General features: G+C 43.4%; 1 protein-coding gene across 2 annotated transcripts in view; it reads right to left on the bottom strand.

Annotated features, from left to right (window-relative positions):
• The window catches only part of Cdk14 (cyclin dependent kinase 14), a 591789-nt gene that overhangs the window by 510226 nt on the left and 59864 nt on the right, over positions 1–21699 (bottom strand). Inside the window, exon 1 of one of the 2 annotated variants that reach the window (XM_075956306.1) lies at positions 3428–3680. The exons of the other annotated variant lie outside the window; for it this stretch is intronic. Within the exon in view, the coding sequence (XP_075812421.1) occupies positions 3428–3518 (91 nt within the window). The 5' untranslated portion in view covers positions 3519–3680. Of the gene's footprint in view, positions 1–3427; positions 3681–21699 lie in introns of those variants that run through there. 2 annotated transcript variants of the gene reach the window in all.

Raw genomic sequence — 21699 nt, 5'->3', positions numbered from 1 at the left:
CAGGATCTAGCACCAGAAGGCACACGGTAATATGTGGGGTTAGCGAGATCTACCTCAGAGGCAAAGAGAGAGAACCTCATAACTTGATATACACTAGCGTTTTCATAAATAAAAGCCATATGTATTTCTATGTAAGAATCATAAACACAGATTCCATTACCAATGATAGCCCCTCTCCCCGCCCCTCTCTCATGCTAGGCACTGAGCTCAGGGCCTCACACATCCTGGGAAAGCTCTTACCACTGAGATAAACTCCCAGCCCCAAATTAAAATCTCTTATAGCTTCTTCGGGAAAGAATACAGGACAACAGTTAAAAGTGTGTGTCTGAACTTTTAACTTTATATCTCTCCCTCTTCTCAGAGCAGCTCATCACTGACAATCAAATCTAGAAATGTACACCTCTGGCAGAAGGCAACAAACCCACAGGAATTCAGCCTAAACCACGGCTTCCTCTTTTCACCCACCACATCCTTTAAAGAAATGGCATACATGGGTTCGTCTCAAATATCAAACATAAACTTCCTTTCTCCTGGGAAGAATCCAAACATGTGTGAAGGAACGTCATAGGACCCAATCATACAGACACCTCATAGCCTTCATCTGCCTGAACCTCTCTGCAAACCTCAGGGAATCTCTGTGAGTTCAAGGCCAGCCGGATCTATAGCAAGTTCCAGGACAGGCTCCAAAGCTACAGAGAAACCCTGTCTTGAAAAAAAAAATTCCAGGGGAAAGACATAGGTTGTAGCAGAGTTCAGCTATCTAACAATGAAGCTCCTGTCTGTTCAGCTAGCCTAAAAGTCCTAAGTGGGAAACAGGAGGGAATCGTATTAGACAAGAATAGCGATTCCTAAATAGTGACCACACTGACGTCACTGAGCAGGAAGCTGTGAACACTCACCGTGAAATGGACAGTTGACTGTAGAATTCAATCACACTCGTCTTATATAGGAACCACAGCTACACTGGAGTCATTGCCTAGCAGATGGCATACTTAGAGCCCTGTGGCTTGAAACCCAATGTGTTTGATCTGACCTTTTATAATATAGTAATCTCAGATCAGTTATGTTTGGGGAAGATGGTAACCAGTTAGCATCATCTATGATGTGTGAGAAAGCAGGCCTTTAAGTGGATTACTGGTTGCCCAAGTCGAGCGGGACAAGAGATGGCCAGGCCCAGCTTGGTCCAATTCTACCCCGATTTCCGGCTGCTATAGGACAAATCTGTTAGCGCTTCTCTTTTCCTTGCTTTCTATAGAGTCACGCCAGTATGGTCTAGGGCCTGATGACGACAACACGGTGCAGACATTTATTGAGTCCACACTGCACGTCACACAAGACATCGAATCGTTATTTCACTAAATACCAACAAACAAATTGAAAACTGAAACTCAGAAAAGTTAAGAAACCTATCCAAGGTCACTGAGCTTGGACTGGCAATTGCAGGAACCCCATCTGATACACAGGCCACATTCCCTGCACAAACTCTCATTCCATTGCCTTTAGCTCCTCAACAACTCCTTCGGTCATCAGAATGACCAAAGTTCACTGCCTCTGAGTGTGCAGAAAAGCAGAGGAGAATGATACATGTTCGGCAGTGCTGTTTCTAATAAACAGCCTGGCTTTGGTGCACACCCAACATTAAAATCACTTAAAAATACCAATAATTTCTTTCACAATATATCACAGTATAATCCACTCTTCTGAGTCACAGGTCCTCTTTCAATACACGACATAGCTGTACTATTTCCTGAAGCCTGCATGTAATCGCCACATTATCATAGAAGGCATTTGTGAGAAGAGTTCGAGTCAAAAGGAGCTTTCCCATCACTAAATCTCAATAATCTAGGAAGTCCAATTAACTATAATACCTATTTGCCAATATTGCAGTTACCCCAAATTTTAGTGATTGGCCATCAAACCCTAAAATTATTTAAACATACAGTATTTCTCTATTAATGCTCTTGGTTTCTTACTGAGACTCAACTACAATGAATTATTTAACACAAAACTGGAGGGGCTCCAACGGAATCATTAGCATTAGTAAATATCTAGTTGATGCGCTTCAGAACAGGCCCTAATGGACTCCAGAACCCTCATGAGCGGTGATTTGGGCCCAGCGCGGAAACATCCTTGTGAATAACGCACAGGATTCCACATCTCACTCTCCACTCCTCTGGGTTTCGAACTTCATTTCAATAGAAGACTCCACACTGGAATGCCTAATCCAGAAGAGTGAGTCTGTGTGCATTCAAACACAATATGGAAATGCTGGATTAATCTGGCTTCTACACATAACTTTGAGTGTTCTCAGAAATAATATTAACAAATTGGACCAAAATAATGGTAATAATAATTAATATTAACAATAATAAGCTTGACCAAATGTTTACTTTCACTTGAAGACAGTTTGTATGCATGGACAGACAGCTGACAGTCACTGGCACATCAGGGTTTTAAGGAATTAGCTTGTTTATGATTAATTAACACTTTCATGGACATGATCACAGCGAACCAAGGGTCAGAAGGTACGCTTGGACACTCTGATAGGTTTGTCTGAGGCTCTGTGGGGATCCCTTGCTTGGCACAGTTACCTGTGCCAAAGAAAGTTGTGACAGTTGAGGAGGCAGCTACACCTCCAGGTTAAGAGGCGCACTTCCTGCCAGTAAACCTCAAGATTAACAAACCCATTCCACATGACACTGTTGTCATCTTGCTGTTCCCTAGAACACGGATCTATCTTTTTAAGTATCCTAAACATTCCCTGATCTTGTTTGTTTGTTCTTTGTTAAGTCCGTTGCTCTTTCTCAAAAACAATACTCTGAACAGTACTACTGCAGCAGTTCAGGAGACTGATTCATAGAGTCCCCACAGCTTCATAGCTCACATTTCTCTACAGCAGCTGGAAGGTTCAGCGTCCTAAGAACGGAACACCCAAACCTCCATTTATAGGACCCGAAGTAGGGAACAAAAGGTCTCAAGGTATCTGTCCCACTTCCTTTAGGTTTGGCTACGTTAAATAGCTTCAGTCAACGTTTCAGCGATTCTCAAAGCTAAATTACTAGTTAAACACCTAATACCAAAGAGCTTTAAAAATAACAAATCACCTGGGTGGCCGCAGAACCCCTATGGCGGTGAGGACTGGGTGTCCCCTCGCGGTCCACTGCGAAAAGATACTAGTGGCTGAGAGGAGGAACCCAAATTAAAGGCTTGGGACGGTCCATAAATGAAGCCCAGATCCTGGGGAAGAAGGGGAGGCTCTCCGAGCGACATCCCCCCTCCATCCCTGGTCCGCAGCTCGCCTGGAGGTGGCAGCTGCCTGGCTGGTGCTCGGAGCACGGGTGGGGGCGCGGGGCCGAGGGAGAGAGTCCGGGGACAGCCGGCAGCGCACGGGGGTGGGGTGGGGTGAGGGTCAGCGGAGCACACTCACCGATGCGGCTGAAACTCTCTGACAAAGTTCTCCTCAACTTCTTCATCCTGCCGATCTTCTCGCTCGGCTGAGGCTCAATGAGGTCGCACATCTGGGCGGCGCGGGGCCCGGGCAACTTCGCGAAACTGGTCCAGCGCGCAGCGCAGACAACGGCGAGGGCGCGCGGCAGTGCGCGGGGAAGGCGGCGCCTCGTCCTGCTCCTCCGCCTCCTCGAGGGCCGCGGGCGACACGCAGCGCTCGGCCGCCTGCGGGGCTCGGGCCTGGGCCGAGGCTGGGCGCGCGGGGGCGTCTTAGGTGGTGCCGGGGGCGGCCGCCATCCCCGCCGCCCGGGGGGGCCCGCGCCGCGCCGCCGCCCGCCTCATTCGTCCTCCTTTGTAAGGCAGAGCGGCGCGGCGGCCGCGGCCGGCGAAAGGAGCTGGAGCGGCGGCCGGACGAGGCGCGGGCGGCTGCGGGAGACGCTCGCGGGACAAGTTCCCAGTCCGAGGCGCAGTGCCGCCCCGAGAGCCGTGGCTGCTTTGGCCCCAGGCCTGGCGCGCGGGACCCCGGCGCGACCCCGCTGCCTCTCCGACTCCCGAGGCCTCCGCCGCCCTCCTCCCTCCCTCCCGGACCCGCCGCGCCCCCTCCCGGCCGCCCGCGCTCCGGCCGCCACCGCCGCGCTCCTCCCGCGCGCTCCACCACCCCGGCCCGCGGACTGACAGACAGATGGACAGACGGACGGCCACGCTGGGCGCCGCGCAGACCCAACCCACCCGCTGCGGCGCGCTCCGTGTGGTCCCCCCCAGAAGGTTTGGGGAGGGTGCAAGCCCGTGCTCGCTGACCTCGGGGATTCGGTCGGGTTTAGGACTGACTTGCTTGGTCGTTTTGAATTTACAGAGAAGGTGAACGCTTTGCTCCAAAGGGAGGGAGAGGCCCCGTTTTAATGGGGTCAAGCGCAAAAGCTGAAACTGCTCCCTGGAACGTCCAGAAGTCAGGACTCCTGTGTGTCCCCCCCAGTCCTGTCTCTGGGTGACAGGGATATCACTGTAGGTCCGTTGATAAACAGAGTCCTCAGTCCTTGGGCTACTTACAACCTATTTTCACAAATGCCCCGTTTCTGAATTGAAGATTTAGAGGCTAAAAGCCATGTTCAGTTCCTTTCCCCACCTCAGCGAATAAACTTGAAAAATGACTAAGAGTGGCTTTTTCTAAAACCCAGGACAAACAGTTCCGGCAGAAAACACAGAGGCGTTTTTTCTAATAAACTTAGTACTCCAAACGTCAGTCTCCCAGGGGAGAGTGAAGGAAGATGGGGGAAGGCCTGGTGTACTGATTACCGGCCAGCAAAGTTCTTCTGAATAGAAACGTTAAGTAATCTTGAGTCATCAGGCTGTGTAAGTAATAGGAGCTTGTGCGGGTGTGACAATGCTGTTTGGTTTAAAGGAAGTTTTAGGGAGTTTGTGTTTTGTCAAAAGATTTTTATCTTAAAACAAAAACTAGCCCCCTGCCTTCCTTAAATTGTGAGGTAGAACGCTGATGTGCCCCGCCCTGTGCTGAGCGCATTACAGGGTTTTGGTAGATTGCCATCGATATAAGGCAGCTAGTCAGATGGAGCCCCCAGCGGAGGAATTCATGAGAAAAGTCGATAACTTAAACGCAAGGACGTTAAATCCTGACACCCGTATCTCGATAATAACAGAAAGCACCAAGTGTGGCCTCATAAAGGAAAAAGTTTTGACGTTTACCACTTCCTCAGAATGGTTAGAAAGTCAGCAGTTACAACTGAGTAGCGAGAGAGAGACTCACAGGGAGAGAACCATGCAAACAGATACATTCTTCCAGTTAACAAAATGAAGAACTGGTTGCTGGTAAGAAGTGCTGTGTGTGTCTGCGGCCATGCTCTTGTTCGCATTGGAAATGGCTGGTTTGAATACAGCACACAGGCCCAGTGTCATGGCTCAGCGGTGTTTGCCCTCAAATGCTTGTGTATGTGTTTGTGTGTGTGCACCAGCACATGCATGTGTGTTGTATGTGTTTGACCTCTCCTATACTGATTTGTTCAAAAGTGCAATTACTTCTTACATTACCATCTATGCATACAAAGCTAATGTGTGTGACCAGTTTTTAAAATAACACAAACTTGCATGGGTATGTCTAGGGTTAGTAGAGAATACATATTAAAAAATAAAATGAGGCAAAACCTGCATAAATATTGACATTTCTGTATGATACGAAATTTCTGGAAACAAAAGGAAAACCTAGGTGGAAGAGAACTTTGCCTTTGCGACCTATGCTTGCAGGTGGAATCTGAGTAGTTTACTCCCCAAATGCATTCACTTTTCACAGCAAAAATACTAACTGAGAACATAAAGGAGCTTTATTTCCTTTTCCCTTCTTGACTACAAACTTTCAGTCGTCTTGACGACGGATCAGAGTCGTTCATCTGGAGGCAAAAGCTGGCTCCAGTGACAGCCAGATGAAGCTCGGCAACCGCAAATGTCTGTGTTTGTCTGTGGCCTTTCTTGGGTGTGTGCTACACCGGCAAATTCTTCAAGAAACCTCCAGACTAGCAAAGGAAATTTTCTTCATGCTTTTGAGATGTGTGTACTTCCAGTTAAGGATTCAACATGTGTGTGGGGGTGGGTAAATGTATTTGTGTGGGATATGTGTGTGTGTGTGTGTGTGTGCAGATCTGTGTGTATGTGCATGTGTATGTGTGTTTGTGTAGGGTATGAGTGTGTATGTGTTTATGAATGTGTGTATATATGTGTGTGTGCAGATCTGTGTGTATGTGTATGTGCATGTATATGTGTGTTTGTGTAGGGTATGAATGTGTATGTGTTTATGAATGTGTGTATATATGTATGTGTGCAGATCTGTGTGTATGTGCATGTATATGTGTGTTTGTGTAGGGTATGAGTGTGTATGTGTTTATGAATGTGTGTATATATGTGTGTGTGCAGATCTGTGTGTATGTGCATGTATATGTGTGTTTGTGTAGGGTATGAGTGTGTATGTGTTTATGAATGTGTGTATATATGTGTGTGTGCAGATCTGTATGTATGTGTATGTGCATGTATATGTGTGTTTGTGTAGAGTATGAGTGTGTATGTGTTTATGAATGTGTGCATATGTGTGTGCAGATCTGTGTGTATGTGCATGTATATGTGTGTTTGTGTAGGGTATGAGTGTGTATGTGTTTATGAATGTGTGTATATGTGTGTGTGCAGATCTGTGTGTATGTGTATGTGCATGTATATGTGTGTTTGTGTAGGGTATGAGTGTGTATGTGTTTATGAATGTGTGTATATATGTGTGCGTGTGTGTGTGCAGATCTGTGTGTATGTGTATGTGCATGTATATGTGTGTTTGTGTAGGGTATGAGTGTGTATGTGTTTATGAATGTGTGTATATATGTGTGTGTGCAGATCTGTGTGTATGTGTATGTGCATGTATATGTGTGTTTGTGTAGAGTATGAGTGTGTATGTGTTTATGAGTGTGTGTATATATGTGTGTGTGTGTGTGTGTGCGAGCGCGCGCGTGTGCCATAGTGCACACATGAACATCAGAGAACATGTCTCAGAAGCTGGCTCTGGGATGCTGTCTTGTGGGATCCAGGAGATGAACTCAGATTGTCAGGCCTGGCTGCAAGGTCCTCTACCCACTGAGCTATTTCACCAGCCAGAAAGATTCAGCTCTATGAAATTTCTCACATTTGCCTTCGTCATGTCTTACAAGTCCCACAAGGCTCGAGACCCTACCCTGGGAAAGGCACAGTGCATGCTCCAGAGATCCAGAGAGGATTACTTGCTTATCCGAGAGTGGAGAATGGATTGCCATCGCTGTGAAATGACCTGTGGTTTGTTTATAGAGAAACAGAGATACGTATCCAGCATCTGGGTGGGAGGATGGATCTGTACCAGCCCTCTGTCTGCACTTGTGGTCCACAAACCTATAATTGGGGTGACCTAAATTGAAAGTGCAGCATCTGAGAACAAAGGTATCTAGGGCCTGCCCCTCGAGTGTTGACCCATTCCAGACCCAGCGGGGCAAGTGTGGCGGGCCTGGAGAAGTAACTGTGTAGCCAGGATCCATGACTTTCATCCCTACTCCATCCGTAAATGCTGTGTAGCCTTAGACTAGTAACAGCCTACTTCCTTATCTGTAAAAGTAGAAGTTTGAGCGAGAGGGCGATAACCCTTGGGGTCATTAGCTACAAGAATCTGATTCTAAATTTAGAGATAAAATTACCCCACTCTCAGCTTACACACTAAAACTTGATAAACCTTTGATATATGAAGGTTGATATAAGGTACAGGGTATTTCATAAATAAATAAGGCAAAGATTCATTGACAGAAGTTCCATGTGATGAAATGTCCATCATTTCTAGTCACAGTAGACATAACCCGTGAATTTGTTGTAAAATACCGTGGGTCTTATTACAGATTCTTTCTGCATAAGAAAACATGGGCTGCTGTGCTGCCAGTAATTAGAAAGGGAGGAAATTCTGATCCTAATAAGCTGCAAATGCAGGATTTGATTAGGATCAAAGAACCAGCAAAGCAGAACCACCGACCCATAATAGTGTGCAAAGAGAATCGGGGAAAAGAAATCCACCGAGTCAGGAAGCCAAGGACATGGGTAGCAGAGATGGAAAAACAGATATACTTATTAATGTAAAGTTTCCCAAAATTGACATCCAATCAGAATAATTACTAAAGTGGTAGACATTTACCGAATTAAATATCCTTCAAGAACTCTGAAATGTTCGAGTTAATTATTCTTAGGATCAAATATCATTTATTTCTGAACACACTCAGGGAATGAAGGAGCACACAGTTTAGTTAGTTCGTATAATTTTTCTGAGTCATCAGTGAAATTGGTACATGTAATTCAAAACACTTAACTGTTCCTGCTGCCTTTTATTCTTACTGATGCATAGGACTAGTTCACAAGAGCTACCTCCCTCCCTCCCTTCTTCCCCCCCTCACCATAAAGCGGGTCTTGAACCCAGAGAGGAGAGGAACATGGTTGCAGAGTCTAGTGTAGCTAAACTCCTATAAAATGAGGCTTCTCGTCTTTCTTCATTCTGCCACCCACTGTTTGCCCATTTCTTATTTGGATTCTTTTCAGATTATCAGAAATCACTCCTTTTTGACACAGACCTCCAAATTTATCCAGAAATAAGGACTGCATTTGCCTGATTATTTTGTGGGCAGGCCTGAGCACTTTCATTCTAGAGTTGAAGAATCCCAGTGACCTAAGGAAAATGACCTGCTTGCAAAGAGTTGACGGAAGAACAAAGAAGTTGTGAAAGCATCTAAGTAACGTTCCATATAACTCAGCTCAGAGCAGGTCTGAAAGCCATAGACTACACAAGTCAAAGCATGCATCCGAGACTAGCAATAGTCTCCATCCTATTAAAGCATGCATCCGAGACTAGCAATAGTCTCCATCCTATTAAAAATGCACTTAAAGACTATAATTTGCCATGTTAGTTAAAATATTTTTTCAGTTGTTGAAATAATTTAGTTTGCAGAAACTATCTATATGAGAAAATATCTACCACTATTTCTAACAGGATACAGTGTGTTTAATCCCATCCTTTGGTGCTGCTTCTGTGTGTTATATAGATGCATCGTTGCATAAGAGTCTTCATTTATGAACGGCATCAGCTTCAGTGTTTCGTGTTGCATCCATGATAACCACGGTTCAGAAGCCAGGCCTGTAACTGAACTCTGGACGTGAATGGTTAGAAGCTGTTGCTTCAGAGAACCAAAACCTTAAGCCTTTTTGATTGGTAAGCACAAGTCCTCTTAGGAGCAATTAAATAAAAATAAATCCTATCTTTCCTTCCAGGATGAATGACAATTTGTCTGCATTCAAAAGGTCTGTTCCAACCAAGTACCTACAAGTCAGGAGAGGTTGTCTACAAAACCATCAGCGATGTGACACGGCCCCTAAGTGCCGTGACTTACTACTTATCACTTCAAAATGTAGCTAAAGTAATGCATGCTTTTATAATCAGCAGTGACTTGAATTGGTGGACCCATTTTATTCTAACCTTAACCTTTATTTATCCCCCTCTGAGAACCATTAGTATCCCTGTGTTAACATGTAAAACCGGACCTAACAAGGGCATGAGAAAGGGTCTTAGTTAGGGTTTCTGTGGGTGTGAAGAGGCACCATGACCACATCAACTCTCAGAAGGGAAAACATTTAATTGGGGTGGTTAATGCTTACACTTTCAGAGGTGTCGCCCATTATCATCATGGTGGGACGTGGCAGCATGCAGGCAGAATGAGCCGAGAGCTCTACATCTTGATCTGGCAACAGGAAGTGAACTATGTCATAAGAGACCTCCAAGCCCGCCCCCCACAATGTCACACTTCCTCAAAGAAAGCCACACCTCCTAATAGTGCCACACCCTTTGGGGGCCATTTTCTTTCAAACCACCACAGTGTCCAAGATCATCACGCATACTCCAGGCTTCGACTGAGATGCTTTCAGTTTTCAAAAGAGTTTTGAGTAAGCCATCTTTGTAGCATGATGTATGTCTTTCCCATATCTGAAATGTAGTTGTACCTATATTATAGAATGACAGAAGAATTCAAGAAACAAGTCAGACTTTAAAAACTTAATGAATGGGTCAAAAATCCTAAATATAACACTATATGTTGGCCTTCCCACACATGGAAATGAATGTGCTATTGAAAGACATACACCTGACATTGGAAAGAGGGTCCTCACTACTCAGATTGGTGCTTAGAAATGAACTAAACGTTTTTGAGTTATCATTTAAGTCATTGCTACATGTTAAGCACCCAAAGGCTCTTCCTATCACCTCACTAACACTCTGAGGTCTCTTTTATTATTCAGTTTTGCAGGTAAGAAAATTAAGGCCCATGGAGATCAAACTGATTCCTTGAAACTAGCTTGATACTAATATTATAAGACTCAGAGCAGAATTACAAAAATCTTTATTTTGTAAACCTGAGGTAACAGTCGATGGAAGCCCAAAAACCACTAAAGGCATGAGGTAAAACATGTATTCACCGTTCCAACCCGTTTGGGCTACTTTAAAAAATATGATATACTACACAGATTATACATAATAGAAATTTGTTTCTCAGAGTGCTGGAGGATGGAGAGCCAAGCCAAGGTTAAGGTGCAGGCATATTCCGTGCCTGACGTGGGGCAGCTGTCTCAGGAAGTGCTTCTTACTGCATCCTCATGCAGGAACAGCACTCTTTGTCAGCCAGTAAAGGGTGTGTGTTCTTTCATTCTCGTGAGAAACATCAGACTGCACGCACCTGATGCTCTTTACGTTCTTCTGAAAACTCATTAAAAACATATAGTGACTGGGTTTGTTTATTTTATTTTAAAAGACAGAATCTTGGTTATAGCCATGGCGTATGAGGAACTGAGCCTACATACCCAGGCTGGCCTTGAACTTACCGTGATTCCCCCTGAGTCTGCCTCCCAAGGGATAAAAGTACATGCATAAAAGATAAATTGACAACATGATTCTGGAAGCTCAAAGACAGAATAACAGCTGCATCGTAACTGAATTACCAGTCTCAAGAGAACTGAAACTTTACACTAGCCACTGGCTAGGCTGAGGAGGAACCTTCCAAAAGATGAAAGTGATGATGGAGAACCCTGCCTGTCTTTCTTGCTCTTTCCCGTGGTCCTCCCAAAACGAACACGCCAAGCTCCCTAGCAGTGCTGCACACAAGCCAGGCTTGTTCGTGGCCCATAGCATGGAAAGCTGTTTTAAAGCCAGCGTTAACCAGTGACCCCAGTTCACACTAGAAAGCTGTCCAGTAAGTGGGTTCCACAGTGTATGCCATGACAGAGCCGACTATATCATAAGTCAGGCTTCCTTGAGACATTTGATTGCCTCCCTCCTGGATATTGGCAGGCATTTATGGATCTTCAGACTCTGAGTTGAATTTCCTAGTAAGACAGATACAGGCCAAAGCAAATTAACATAGAAAATCAACTAGAAAGCACTAAAGATTATACAGGAGGAAGAAAACAATATTATTAATATCTTCAAAGACTTAACAGCTACTGAAATGTTATAAGATATTATAGCCACTAAACAAGACATAGATACTAAAACTTTTTCATTTTTACTATAAATTACTATAAACAGTAAAAGTAACCAGGTGGCAGTGGTGCACACCTTTAACCCCAGCACTCGCGGGGGGGGGGGGGGGAGTCAGGCAGATATTTGTGAGTTCAAGGCCAGCCTGGTGTACTTCCAGAGCTAGTTCCAGGACAGGCTCCAAAACTACAGAGAAACGAAAAAACAAAACAAAAGATAAAAATAAACCCTTGTATCGTAAACGTTTCAGTTAAAAAAATCAGATGAAAATTAAAAATATATATAACGAGAAAAACCTCCCATAAGTCAAAGCATGATAAGGCATTAGAAAACCAAGAGAATAAAGCACAAGAGAGGTGCAGTCTAGTACAGGAAATCCCCTGTCTGAATAATGGGAGTTTCAGAAAGGAAACAAGTGGAAAACAGAAGAGGAAATTATCAAAGGAACAATTCAAGAAAATTTCCTGGAATGACAGGACATAACTTTATAAAGTGAAAGGGCCTATTGAGTTCCAAGACAATGCCTGAAAATAACCTCACACTGAAACACATCATTGTAAAAACCACAGAACCACGTGAACAAAGGGTATTGTAAAAGCTTTCAAAAGCCAAACCCAAGATTCCAAGTAGAACTGGGTACAGAACGGCTTTAGGCTTCTCAGCAGCAACACTAGATGACAGAAGGGAACGCAGGGCATGGCTGCTGCCCTGGATGCCCATCTAGACCAATGATGCACTCAGTGAAAGGCTAATCCAGCTCTTCACACACCAAAAGTAGCCAGAGTCACCTCTCAGGTCCATTGCTGAGGCAGGTATCAGCAGAGTTGTTCAAACAAGAGAAAATAGAATTAAAAAAAAAAAACCAGGGTTCTGATATACAAGAAAAGACAGAGAGAGAAATAAGAGAACCCAGGACCATAGGCCTAAAGAACACTGGACAAGTAAATGACCTTAGGAGAAAGCTCGTCTCAAAAGTTTAAAACACATCTGGGAAGAATTACAAAGCTAGAGGTGAGGACAGGCTGGGGGCATAGCAGTAAGAACCAGAAAGCTCTTCTGGTCCATTCACCCAGAGCTGGGCACAGCTGCCCACTCAGGACTAAGATAACTCAATGGATCCAGCCGTGAACGTAAATAGAGCATACTTAGTTCCCACCCAGGCTCCCAGCAGTGAATGCTCTCCGGTTCTAACATGAAGGTAAGCAGTTGGCTAAGGCAGCTGTTTTCACTCTGGTCAAGGGCCAACATAGTGGGCAGTTCTCCCACCGTGGCCTAGAATCCAATCTTAAATTCACACTGATTCTTAGAGACAAGGCCTGCACAGCTCTCCTTTCTTAGTTGTCCAGATATATGGGGATAGGGAGCAACAAGGAATGAAAGCTAACCACATTCAAGCAGAACTGGAGCCAGCCTCTTCCTCATAAGAGACAAATTACAAGGAATCCAGTAGATAGTTAGAAAATATTGTCTCCTGGGAACTGAGAAACAAGAACTGGCGGACAGTGGTGTAAGAGGCATATGTTGGAACAATGGCTGTTTTGAGTGTGTGTGTGTGTGTGTGTGTGTGTGTGTGTGTGTGTGTGTGTGTGTGGTGTTGTATCTTTACTTCCCCCATGATTAGTGTGTTTCTAAAGGCGCTGGAAGCAACTTGTTGCCTTGAATGGATGGAACGATCTGATCTGCACATTCTCGGAATCACTCTAACCCATTATAAAGAATTAAAGGGATGGGAAGGTAGGTGCTGGGTGTATATGAGGAAGCCGTTAGTGGTCAGGAGCCTGGAGTCTGGGCATGAAGGGATAATTGGCTTGAACTCAGGTGTGGTGCTGGGTTATCTAACGGAGATTTGTGGCTATTTGGAATCTAGGATGGGAGAAAGGAGCTCAAGATTGACACTGCATATTCTGAGATGGACAACGGTTAGGTACTTGAGCCATTCATTTAGACAAGAAGTACTGAAGGGGTATAGTCTGGAGGAAATGATTTCAGAGTTGGGTATCCAAGGCCATCAAAATTGCGAATCTGGAGCTCCAGAGAGACTGCAGGGCTAGAGAAGTGGATTTGGAATTAATATGAGACGTGACAACCGTAGACTGCCTAACAAAACTCCCAATACCAGGCATGAGACCTTTCCAGTTGCTAGTCTGGGAAGTGAGTGCAATACTCTCAAAACAATATTGGTTATTGTTGTTGCTGTCGGTTGTCTCAGAAACTGAGAGTAAGCTCCTAGTGCTGAAGACATCCTGCGGTTTGGACACAAGACCCCGAGAACCTGAATTCATAGCCCTCAAAGATGCAATGACAGCTTCAATGGGAGGAAAGCCCTCAATAGTCCTACACAGCTACAATGCCCACGAACCACTGTGATGAAGAGGAAGAAAGGGGAACAACAGGCAGGCCTGGGAGTAGAGGGAAAGACTGTGTATTATAGGAGTTCGAGAAGGGTGTTGAAGGTAATGGGATGCCCAACTGCGAACCAAGATAGATACGAGAGGCAAAAAGAAATGGCTTTTAGGAACCATAGACTGAGCTCTGGGTGCCTGAGTATGTAAGTAATCTCTGTAGCCACAGATACTACATTTCCTCGAGAACTTCCTGTGGAACACATATGATATACTTCACCTCATTAATCCATGAAGTAATGCCAGTTTCATGAAATACATGCTGTTATTAATATCCACATTTTTTAGATAAGGAAACAGAGCGGAAAAGGGCCCAGCTCACAGGAACCAAGCTGGGCAGCTGACATCTGGCTCCAGAGGACAAATTCTTGAACACTGCACTCACTTCCAAATGGTTTGCCCCAAATTGCACAACTCACTCATTCATTCGGCAAGCCTGTTGTGTGCTAGGTCATTCAAAGCAAAGCTCTGATTTCATGGATTTGCTAGTGGAAGAGATCTCAACAAGTGAACTTTAAAATGTGTGGGTAATAATGAACAGTAAGAAAGTGGAGTGGGCAGACAAAAAGCCGTTAGAGAGGAAAGTCATCCTGAGAGGGCATCACAGAAAAACCCCAACGACTCCCAGGCTTGTGACTTGAGAAGATGGAATCCAGGCTAAAGGAACGGGAAGTACATTGACCCTGAGGTGAGGGTGAACGTGAGTCAGCAGCAAGCCTGGGACAGAGGCAGAAAGAGAGGGAACTAGGGAGGCAATGAAATTAGCCACGGAGATAGGGCTATACCACCTTCAGTCTCTAAGACTTGAGTTATTGTTCCAGCCATGGTAGGAGGTATTCCAAGGACTGTGTGCAGAGTGGTAATAAACCATGACTCACACTCCCAACTGTGGATGAGCCCAGACTCTGCATCCTGTGACCTTCACCCCTTTGTGCTTGTCATGTGGCTTCTAAGCATTTGAAATGTGTGTGGTCGAACTGAAGTGTGCTTTATGTGTACCAAGCACACAAGGTTTCAAAGACAGTGCAAAATATGGAAACAGTTGCTTATATTCCTTGTGTGTTTAAAATGAAAATATTTTAGTGATGTTAAGTATAGCATGGGAAGTAATTTTACCCATTCTCACCCTCTCCCGGTGTGTAAGTGTGTGTGTTTGATGTAGCTATCAGCAAATTTTTAATTAAATGCATGACTCTAGTTCTATTCCTACTGGCCAGCACCAGTCTGGACAACTTCCCCTTGGGTTGATGAGTTGTTCTCAACCTCAGAAAGCTGTAACAACAGAGTAACATGCATAGGGCTGTTGAGAAGTCTTACGAGAACATCTTAGGCAATAACTCACATTACTCAGACGACAATCATCCCCCAAATGTGCTTATAGGTCAAAGATAATGTTAAAGTCTGGTTGTGGTTTTGTGTTGTTTTTCCTATAGAGGGAATGAGGTTACTGAAATCATCTGACCATTCTGGTTCCCCCTTACTCTTCCTTATGTCCCATAGCAGCATAGTTTTTAAAGCATGGCCCATGCTAAGAACAGAGTTCTCAGAGAATTCTCTCTGTGCAGTGACTGATTAAGTAAGACAGATGCTCACAGGAGCCAATCTCAGAAAGAATCTATAGAGTACTTAAGCACAAATGGTACTTATATAAAACACACACATATACACACACACATGCATGCACCTTTGCCAAGAGTCAGGGACCATTTCAGAAGCTGGGGTTGGAAGGGTATATAAGAGCCACTGGTCAGAAAGGACCCCAGGTGAAATTGTGTCTTCTGGGTGTGACAGGGCTGCTATAGTCATGAGCTCCCAGGAGCTGAGGTTGCTTGCACATGACCTGTACAAGAGCAAGCCAATCAACATTCTAGCAAGGAGGAGCAAGGCACGCCTGAGCACTGGTCCCTAGCTGAAGGGCTACAGACAGTTGATGACTTTTTGAGAAACAGAGTCAGTTTTCTTTAAGGGTACAGTCACTCGTAGGTTAACCATGCCTCTAGGAATGCCTCCACAATCCAAAAGAAAATGGGGCAGCACAAACTGGAGATGTGGGATTCCCCTCTGTATGCTGTGAATATCATTGGTTAATAAAGGAACTGCTTTGGGCCTATAACAGAGTTATAGGGGAATAGAACTAGGCAGGGAAAACTAAACTGAATGCTCAGAGTAAGGACGTAGAGTCAAGGAGAAGCCATGTAGCCCCACCAGAGACAGACGCTGAAACTTTAGCTGGTAAGCCACAGCCACATAGAGATACGCAGAAATGGGTTAAATTAAAATGTAAGGGCTAGCCAATAAAAAGTTAGAGCTAACAGACCAAGCAGTGTTTTAAATAATATAGTTTCTGTGTGTTTATTTCAGGGTTGAGGAGCCAGGAACCAACAAGTGGCCTCCTTATTACAGTTGGTGTACTAACACGGTGGACTAAATCCATGTAAAACTTGAGAAAGCTTAAAAAGGAATCTTAGACGCAAAAGAACAAAGTTAAGCATGGCTTGGTAATGGCATTTTCTTGGGTGGGCTCTGTTTGCTAGAAGGTTTTTCTGATTCCGTGGTAGCAGAGAAAAAAAAGCCATGGCCATTTTGAAATGGTGTTGGAGGTCCTTCTGCATTTGTGTTGATTTTATTGGTTGAATAAAGAAGCTGCCTTGGCCTTTTGATAGGGCAGCCCTTAGGTAGGTGGAGTAGACAGAACAGAATGCTGGGAAGAAGGGAAGTGTTGCAGACACCATGCTTCTCCTGCCCAAGACGAATGCTGGTTAGACTCATGCCGGTAAGCCACAGTCAAGCGGTGATACACACTAATAGAAATGGGTTAATCAAGATAGTGAGAGTTAGCCAGTAAGAAGATAGAGCTAATGGGCCAGACAGTGTTTTTATTAATACAATTTCCATGCGATTATTTCAGGTGTAAGCTAGCCAGGCAGCAGGACATGGCCCACTCCTTCTGCTTACAACATTGAAATGTTAGCTTTCTGGGCCATGCTGCCAGCACGACCTCTGGCTCTTTCAGGAGACCAAGCATTTAAGTGGGGTTTGTGAACAATGTGCTATGGCTTGCTTGGTGGCAACATGGACCAACTGAGTGCCTAGAGATGGGGCACTGTGCATGGCTCTCAGAGGCAGCGAGCAGCCTCACCATGCTGGACTGTGTGGAGCAAGCAGGAAGTACTTTATTTACCCCATTAATGCCACAGCTTAACTTTTTAAGAAGCACTTAGCATTTTAAGAAGCAATGCTGGACAGTAGAGAATTACAGATACACAATAGGGCAGATTCAGACATAAAAGACCTCTAAATGAATCACAGTGTTGGATAAATGTATGTAGGCTTGGGAGAGACAATAAAAAGAGTATAGAGAGTTATAAAAAGAGTTTTAAAAAAACAAAATCTTTAATGAGACAGAGTATAGTCATAGATTAAAGGAGTAAAGATAATAAAATAAATATTAAAAAGTAATAGAGTAAAAATAAATAAGCCATGTAAAGATGGAATATACATAGAGAGTCTAGATTATGTATATTATTGTGTTTTCTTTGAATTTTTTGACTGTGAGTGCACTAAGCACAGAGAAACATTTCATTGTATGGGCTGCTAAACTAAACCAGCATGTATATTATACAGGTATCTTGACTTCAGAATTTGGGTCTAAGGATATGTTGCTTTGGAAAAGAGGTTCTTCTTTTGTTTCTACAGAGGATGAGAACCTGTGGATTCATTCCAGGCTAATGTGGTTTGATGGAACAAGAGCCCCTGAAATGCCTCCTTAAACATTCCTCAAAAATTACTTCACCCAATAAACAGCAGGAAGCAGTTTGAAGAAAACTATGTCCATATTCCCAAATATTAATGGTAAATATTTCTTTACATTTAAAGGAAGATATGCTATAGAGATTTGCATTGGTATGGATCTTGTTTTGTTGATACAAATTTAAGGTCAGTTCTATTGTATGTATATTTCTGCTCTGTGGCGAACCTCTCGACCGGCGAGGAAGAACGACCACCACATCAGGATTCTACTCAGAACACGCTTTACTGGAGTGCCCTTGATTGATGGGGAGCAGGAAAGGAGGGGGCAGGAAATGAGGGAGAGGAAGGGAAGGGCAGGAAGCGAAGGGGAGAGAGAGCATGAAGCGAAGGGGCGAGGGCACTGAGGCAGCTGCTTAAATAGGGAATTGGCACACGGGTCGCCCTGTGATTGGCTGCCACTAACAGCTGACACCAGACCGCATCAGGATAGGCTCAAGGATCCTCATCCACCGCGCATGCGGGAAGCGGGGGACACGCAGCTCTCAAAGGCATAGCCAAATATGGAGTTGTTTATTTCCAACAAGACAGGATGTTGGCGCCATCTTGTAATGGCGATCCTGTCCGGCTCACTACACTGCTCTTGATTAAGGTGTTGTGTTTATGTAGCTCATTTAAAAATGCAATGTATAATTAAGAAATATAGGTTAATAGGTAATCATCTATAATAGTCAAACTTGTAGTCATGTCAGTTAGGTTTTCTAGATATATAAAGATATATTTCAATTAGATAGTTATTCTTCAAACCTTTCAAAGACTAGAGAAAATGGCATTTAGAATATTTTAAGAAGTTAAGACTTTTCATGACAATGAGACATATATATGCTCCTGGTTACTTCAAGAGGTAGATGGGTACCAAAGAGGCTCCTTATGGAGTCATTTGGCTATTTGGCCAAGAAACTGCTCTTGCCTGAACTACTTCATGAACTGAACATGCAGGACCCAGAGAGAACTGAACTTGCCTAAAGAAGGTGAAACATCCTTCAGGGTTTCTGCTTCATGAAAGAGTCTGCCAGACATTCTGGAGGACACAGAAGAAAGTTACTGAAAAACTGCCAATATAAATGGAACTCTCTTTGGAATTTCCTGCTTCATAGGATACTATGGGCCTGTAAGCTGAAGATGGATGCCCCAATGGTACAGAAAAACTTTGAGTGACTGTTCAGGCAGTAAGATGTCTCTGTCAATTCTAGAGTTTTGGAAGTTACTTACAATGTACTTCCTGTTTACTTAGGTAATATTATATCCTTCTGGAGTCTTTGATGGAGTTAAAGAATTTATAGTTATAGTTTTCCTTATTTATGATAAAAGATAAAATAGATATAAATATTGTAACTGTAATTCTTGCTTGATATCTATTTTGTTATATGTAATTTTACTATGTTAGATTTAAAACCTTCCCTTTCTTTTAAACAGAAAAGGGAAGGTGATGTGGGATTCCCCTTTGTATGCTGTAAATATCATTGGTTAATAAAGGAACTGCTTTGGGCCTATAGCAGAGCTATAGGAGAACAGAGCTAGGTGGGAAAAACTAAACTGAATGCTGGGAGAAAGGAGGTGGAGTCAAGGAGAAGCCATGTAGCCCCACCGGAGACAGACACTGGGATTTTAGCCAGTAAGTCACAGCCATGTGGCAATGCACAGACTAATAAGAACGGGTTAAATTAATATGTAAGAGTTAGCCAATAAGAAGCTAAAGCTAATGGGCCAAGCAGTGATTTAAATAATATGGTTTCTGTGTAATTATTACGTGAGTCTCGGTTGCCAGGAAACGAACAAGCAACTTCCTTCCTACAAACTGGACTCTGTGGGTTATTAAAAAAAAAAGCAAGCCAGGCAGTGGTGGTGCACGCTTTTAATCTCAGCACTCAGTAGGCAGTCAAGAGGATATCTGTGAATTCGAGGCTTAAACTGGTCTACAGACTGAATTCCAGGACAGGCTCCAAAGCTACACAGAGAAACCCTGTTTTGAAAAATCAAAAACCAAACCAAACAACACCAAACCAAGAAAAAAAGCCAAGGGTGAAATGGAAGAGTTAGAGGAGAATATGATCAAATAGTGGATGCATCTCAGAAAATCTCAAAAATTAAGAAAAGTGTAGTTTTTAAAAGAATATAAATCTCTAGCCTTGGAATTTTTTTATCGCTGCAAAGCTCTCTGTATAAATCTGAACCTCGGATATTTAATATGTTATTATAATTATCTGGTCTACTCAAGCAAGAAGATTCCAAATGCCCGTAATTATATCTGTAATCTTAATTATATCATCTTAATTGTAGTCAGTGAGAATGTTCTTATATTTTAAGAATTTGTGCATATGTTCTAATGTAGAGATTTTTCCTTGTGAATTTATATTATCTGACAATGCTATATAACTCAATGGTATTTTGAAGTACTCATGACAGCTTTGTAAAAATAAAATTATAAGAGGTATTGGCAGTGACCTTTAATATCAATGAAGAAATAGAAGCATCCTATAGAGACTCCTTCAAACACTTTGCCTCCCATCCTGGCTTCATTCTGTTGCTGTGATAAAACATTCTGACCAAAAGCAATTCAGTGGAATCAAGGGATAATTTCAACTTTCAACTGCCAGGTCACAATGCAACCCTGAGGGAAGACACAAGAGGATCTCAACGCAGAAATCATGGAGGGATGCTGCTCGGTAGCTAACTCTCCGCTCTTACAGGCAATGGCATCATCTACAGTAGACTTCCCCCCATCACCTAAGAAAAAACAACCTCTCAGAGTCCACAGATCAGCTTTATAAAGACCATCACTTGGTGACTTTAGATATGTCTTGTTGTCAGTCAATGTTAACTAGAACACCTGTGTGACTGCATCCACCTTCTTTTCCTCACCTGTTCTGCCCATGGCAGACCTTCATTCTAAATTTACCTCCGTGTTCTTAATTGTCTCCTTCCTTCTATCCAGGAACTGACCTGCTTTCCTCTTCCCTCTCTCTACATGACACAGCTGCCTATCCTATGAAGTCTTCTTCATGAACAGACAAGCAACAAGCAGATGCGTGTGCTCGTGGAAGTGCATGTGCATGCCCACGTGTGTTCATTCATTGCTTCCTACCCCTTAGTTTCTCATCTCCATCTCTTCCTAGAGCCCTTTTGCTCTTGATGGTGATGTCTTTTTGGGAAAGGGTCTCCTGTAACCCATGCTAGTCCCGATACAACCATCCTTTGCTCGTCCCCACTCACTATTCAATGCCCTACAATTTTCTTTCCTTCTCTTTCTGTAATCATTCTTCCTAAGAATACATTGACACTTCCATGTGACAAAATGCAGACCTCTCTACCCACATCTCTATGCTCTGCAGAGCCTGTAATACACAGGGTCCCTCCTTCCTTGAAATACTTTTCACTTGATTCTCTAATGCCACACTGATTTCCGTGTGCCCGGTTGGCAACTCTTTCTCAATCTCCTGTTTAGCTTCTCAAATTCTATCAGACCCCTAGACTCTGAAGATTTTCTGATTCCTTGGGCCTCCTAGCTTCATCCATCCTATTCCTAGGGGCTCCCATTCATTCCTGTTGCTTTAAATACCCCCAATAGCTGATTGATTCTCAATTTAGATAGCTCCTTTAGAGTCCAGGTTAACTTGTCTCTAAAGCTGAACTTCGACTATATGTCTTGAACTTAGCATCTCTAGAAAACACACTAAAATCATCTGGCCTCGGGCTTTTTTTTCTTTGGGAGACTTAATTGCTTCTTCTATTTCACTCAGATTTATAGGTTTGTTTATATTGCTTATCTTATCTTGGTTTAATTTGGTAAATAGTATGTATTAAGAAAATTATCAATTTCTTTTAGATTGCCAAATTTGGTGAAATATAGTTTTTAAAGTATGTCCTTATGATATTCTGGATTTCCTAAATTCTATTGTTATATCCTTTTTCATTTCTAATGTTATTATTTTTGATATCCTTTTAGTTAATTTGGATAAGGGTTTGTCAATC

This window comes from Microtus pennsylvanicus, chromosome 22 (genome assembly GCF_037038515.1).
Source record: "Microtus pennsylvanicus isolate mMicPen1 chromosome 22, mMicPen1.hap1, whole genome shotgun sequence".
NCBI classification, from domain to species: Eukaryota; Metazoa; Chordata; class Mammalia; order Rodentia; family Cricetidae; genus Microtus; species Microtus pennsylvanicus.
The sequence above is the reverse complement of the archived record's forward strand: the minus strand, read 5'-3'. Positions and strand labels throughout refer to the sequence as shown.